Source organism: Aplidium turbinatum, chromosome 15, assembly GCF_918807975.1.
Source record: "Aplidium turbinatum chromosome 15, kaAplTurb1.1, whole genome shotgun sequence".
In the NCBI taxonomy this organism is placed as follows: domain Eukaryota; kingdom Metazoa; phylum Chordata; class Ascidiacea; order Aplousobranchia; family Polyclinidae; genus Aplidium; species Aplidium turbinatum.
Window position 1 is genome coordinate 12,936,361 of NC_137486.1, and position 4,741 is coordinate 12,941,101.

A 4,741-nucleotide genomic window follows, 5' to 3' on the forward strand; every position below is an offset into this window, starting at 1 on the left:
CAAATCTTTTCCTCTATAAAATAAACAAAAAAAACACAAGTTAACAAAAAAATTCTGATGTTGCAACTTAATATTTAATCCCAGTTGCAGATAATTTGTTACTGAGGCATTGAGAGAAAGTTAACAAGCATGAAAGTTGAAAATTAAGAACTTAAAAGCCGATCTCTAATAAACCTCACAAAACTTATTCGGTTACACCAGCATTTGAAAAGCAGAAAAAAATTAAACACATACAACACAGTGGACTAAATATTAAGACTTCAAAATTCATTGTTCAAGTAACATGGGATAGTGTTAACTATATTAAAAGAAACTCAGCTGACAAAATAGTAATTAGTATAAGAAATACAATCCCAACAAACTTTTAAAAGAAGGTCATAATTATGTCTAAAGGTTTTGCTTGAGTTTATGAAGAGATTAAAATGTAACTTTAGACTTCAAAGTAGCATTTTTACGGTACCGGTAATAAATTTGATGAGAACATTTTCAATAACATGAAAAGGTATTTTAATCCTTCACATTCGAATTAATTTAAGAGCCAAAAACGTAGGTTTTAGTTTTTTATTTAAAAAGGTCTATTGATACAAGATTCAAAGCAAATTCCACAGCACAACAATAAATAATATTATCACCATATTTAACAAGATAGCGTGCAATATAGCACACACGGTTCAACAAGCTTTACCCTGATAAAAAGTAAACAAACTGCAAAGCATATATGGATTTTTATAAAGTATTGAAGTACTGTTTTAAATATTCAATAGCCTTGGATTAAACAAAAACTTTCACAAAACAGCGCCACTAAAAGATGTATGATATACACTTTTTTGTAAAAGAGTACGCAAACTATTTTATGTTTCAAGCAATTTCTTCGTTTTTGAACGAGTTGTTCTTGGTGTCACTGTATCACTACTACATGTGTCTACACCTCCTTTGAGTAATCCAGCAGAAAGACAGCAAGACAACTGAGGTGACAAAATTTTAAGATGTTGTCTTGCTTCTGAAACATATTTTTTGAAGATGGAAGAGTACTTAACTTTTCCAGGTTGAAATTCCACCAACTTTTTTTTTATTAATGTTCTCCATCGATCTTTGATATGACCGCCATGTTTTTTATGTGGGAAAGGAAAGGACTTTTTTATCATTGCCCATGAACCAACACCAAATGTCATAACACCAAATATAATATAACCATCCAATTTGCGGGTCCAAGCCCTGCTAGTGGCAGAATGTTGCTGTAGCATTGGCGTTGTGGTTATTCCATCGCACCTTATTTTGCTAGTTTCAGAAATCAATGAAGCTTGTCCAACTTCATCAAAATTGCGAGAATTAGAGGAGAACATTTCTTGAGCTTTTTGACTTTTTCCATTGCATTGTCCAACTTCATTTTTTTTCTGAAACCTTTGTTCCACACTTTGCAAGCAGTTTTCATAGCAAGGGTCAATGTACTTTAAGTTCTTTTCTTCATCAATTTCAACTAATTGTTTTCTTATCATGGTCCTCCATCTATCCTTAATATGTGTTCCAGTGTTTAAGGAAGGAAATGGAAAATATCTTTTAATTTTTTGCCATGAACCTATTCCAAACATGGCCACTCCAAGAATAATGTAAGAATCAAGTTCCAAAGACCATACTCTTCCTCTAGTATAATCAGTAATGGAGTTTTCACTATTTGGAATAGATTCTTTATTAGACACATTGGTAATTATACTGCTTTCATTTTCAGAAATATCATTGTTTTCTTGAAAACATTCTTTTTCCATGCTATCATGCATTGAACTGGATGCAGAATAATATTCATCTCCATCCTCAGCAGACAAGACAAAATTTTTTTCACAAGAATTGCAAGGTTTATCAACATCAGAGGTAAACTCTGAGTCAGATGAAAAGTCCAAATTAGTGCTATCAGGATTTTTTATCCTGTTTGCAAATTCCTTTGCATCTTTTCTCATGTTAAGATTCAACAACTGAGAATTAAGTACCTGACAAACATGCCTTGCGATGGATAAAGGCACTTGTTTATCATTACTTTCTAAAACATTTTCCACTTTTGCTTCTACTTTTAAAAGAAATGGCTTGGTCAAGGTTGAGTTCAGTTTTTTTATGCAACCAAGCATATGAGATATATATTCGGAATACAAAACATCAACGTTTGGCAACTCTGTTGGAACAGAGCATAATTTTAAAACTGATTCTGGTAAATCGTTTTTGTATCTTGCAACAATATTATCATAGTTGCTTTGCATGTCCATTCTACTGCCAGAACAAATTAACACCTGATTAAAAGTGGCCAGCCACATTTTATTGAATACAGCATGTGATTTATCATCAAAGCAATATTTTAATTTGTGAATAAAATATAAAACAGATTCCAATGATGTCTGACCTTCCATACCACTATCATAAAAAAAATTGTACGGTTCTTTTCCCAGATAAATGTGAATAGCAAGACAAGAAAGCAAAATACGATTGTTCATATCATCAGTATCTTTATCATCTAAATGCCTGGTTGCATTTTGAAGGGTTGCTTTGTCATAACAAAGTCCATTTGCAGCCTCCATAAAATCTGTTGCAACTCTTTCAGCATCTTTTTTGAAGAATTTCTCTGCATTTTGTAAAATAGAATAGCAACGACTGTCAACAATCCAGCTCCAAAGTGTTGAAGAAGTATCCATATTAATGAGCACTTGCAACTTACACAAGTCAAAATTTGCAATATATCACCACCTATAATTTCATTCACATGACCTTAAAGTACAAGGTTTTACAATTGAAAAATAAATTTGAAAGCAGTGTACTGTATAATAAATGCATATAATTAAAAGTTTTAATAAACATGGGACATTTGATTATGCAAACTTACGAAGGAGATGGATAAAGAAGGTGTTTGGTAACAACTGGGCCTAAATGCATGCCTGGGCAGTTACGGCACTGGCCAACGCAATCTGAACGGTAATGCACTCATGGATTTCCTTTCTGCCAATGGTTACTTTGCTAGCAACACTGCCTTTCAACACCCAAGCAGACACCGCACTACCTGGACGGGATTTATCAAAGATCCAAACAACCCCAACTTAAACAAGCCTATTTACAACCAAATTGACTACGTCATAGTGTCAACAGCAAGCACGCCCTCTACTACAAAACGCAAGGTCTTTTGCAGGCACGGACCTAAACTCTGACCACAAGCTTGTTTCCACGAAACTAAAAATTGATAAAATTCATTTAATTGACAAACGTTATCCAAAGAAATCCAAGCAACAGAGAATCAACATCCATCGTCTGAGAGATGATCGAAAGACCCAGCAATCATACAAGAAAATTCTGAAGAATAAGTTGAGTGAATTAGACTGCAACGATGATCCAAACACAACTATAAACCACCTACTTGACTGCATGAAAGTTTCAGCCATAAAAGCTGCCGGCACCGCCAGAAGCAACCCACCACAACATACGTTTGATCAACAAGTAGCAGATCTGTCCAAACAGCAAAAAGCTTTAAGGCTACAAATTTATCAAAGCACAAACAACATGGAACGCTCTAACCTCCGAAAGAAACGTACAAACACCCTACACCGCATATCCAAAAGATTCAAGGAGGTTGCAATAGAGAGAGCCAACTTTTTGGCAGAAGAAATATCCGCATCTGAAGACAGCAGAAAAATGTTCCAAGCAGCAAAACAACTTAAAGCAAGCAAGCCTCCTACAGTACCCTCCATCATGATTCAAGATGTCAATGGCAGTTTTGTGGTCTCAGACAAAAGCAAAGTAGAGATTGTAAGAAAATGGTTTCAGCAACAATTTACAGATTCAGATGATGAACCAATACAACCATTCACCGGAGAAGCAGGGTCTGCTACTATTCGGCGAGTCCGATTCGGAGAGTCCGATTCGGAGAGTTCCCTATTCGGAGACAGCCTTTTTCGGAGAGTTCTCTATTCGGAGATTTTTTGAAATTTTTTAAATATATTAATTATTATTAATTTTAAAAATTATTTATTTAAAAATTATAGGTTTACTCTAAGGTTTTAACTTCATCTTTTATGGCAAACGTTATTTGGCAACTGTCTTTTGTTAGTTGACACGTTTTCGCTGAGACTTTATCTCATTAACCCCTATTGTTAATCATGAAAACTGTTGTTTTGATGTAAAACACATATTTTGAACGAGCCCAGACAACAAAATTCATCATTTTTACATTGATTTGAACGTCTGCAGACGTTGAATCAATGTAAAAATGACAGATTTTGCCGTCTGGGAAGACACTCAAAGGTAAACACTGGATAAAATGCAAGAATGCAAAAGAAATGATATTGTGGAATAAAATACAAAATTCTCCAAATAAACAGAAGAATCGGACATACATCTCTCGGTTATCATTTTTAATGTAAAAAGTCCTTTTTGTGGTCCCTTTGTCTGAAACAAATAAAAACTGTGCTGTTGAAATTTCCGATTGTAGTTTTGGTCTCAATCTCATCATCATGATTCGGAGTAAGATGTTTGTTAGGTGATTCACAAGGCTAATTGTTCTGTGGAGTGAGCATTCTGTTGCTCCGGTTTTCTTTGGTAAAGTTATGAATATGGAACGTACCATATCACTAGGGTCTTTCCGGTGTCATAAATATGATTTAAGATCTCAGCGGTTAGGTCTAAACCCCACTCATCTAAAGCTTCGAGAATTTCAATTATAAAAAAAACGATATTGTGGAATAAAATACAAAAGTCTCTACTGTAAATAAAC

At 34.3% G+C, this 4,741-nt stretch overlaps 1 protein-coding gene across 1 annotated transcript; it reads right to left on the reverse strand.

The window, feature by feature from the left end:
- Nucleotides 1-92: 92 nt before the first annotated feature.
- Nucleotides 93-2,675, reverse strand: LOC145783979 (uncharacterized). Its single transcript, XM_082595740.1, has one exon. The coding sequence runs from the start codon at nucleotides 2,673-2,675 to the stop codon at nucleotides 852-854; it is 1,824 nt and encodes a 607-aa protein (XP_082451866.1). The 3' UTR covers nucleotides 93-851.
- Between the last annotated feature and the right edge of the window lie 2,066 nt (nucleotides 2,676-4,741).

What these genes read in the sequence shown, in the direction of transcription:
- LOC145783979 (XM_082595740.1), bottom strand. Translation starts at nt 2,675, where the DNA reads ATGGATACTTCTTCAACACTTTGGAGCTGGATTGTTGACAGTCGTTGC.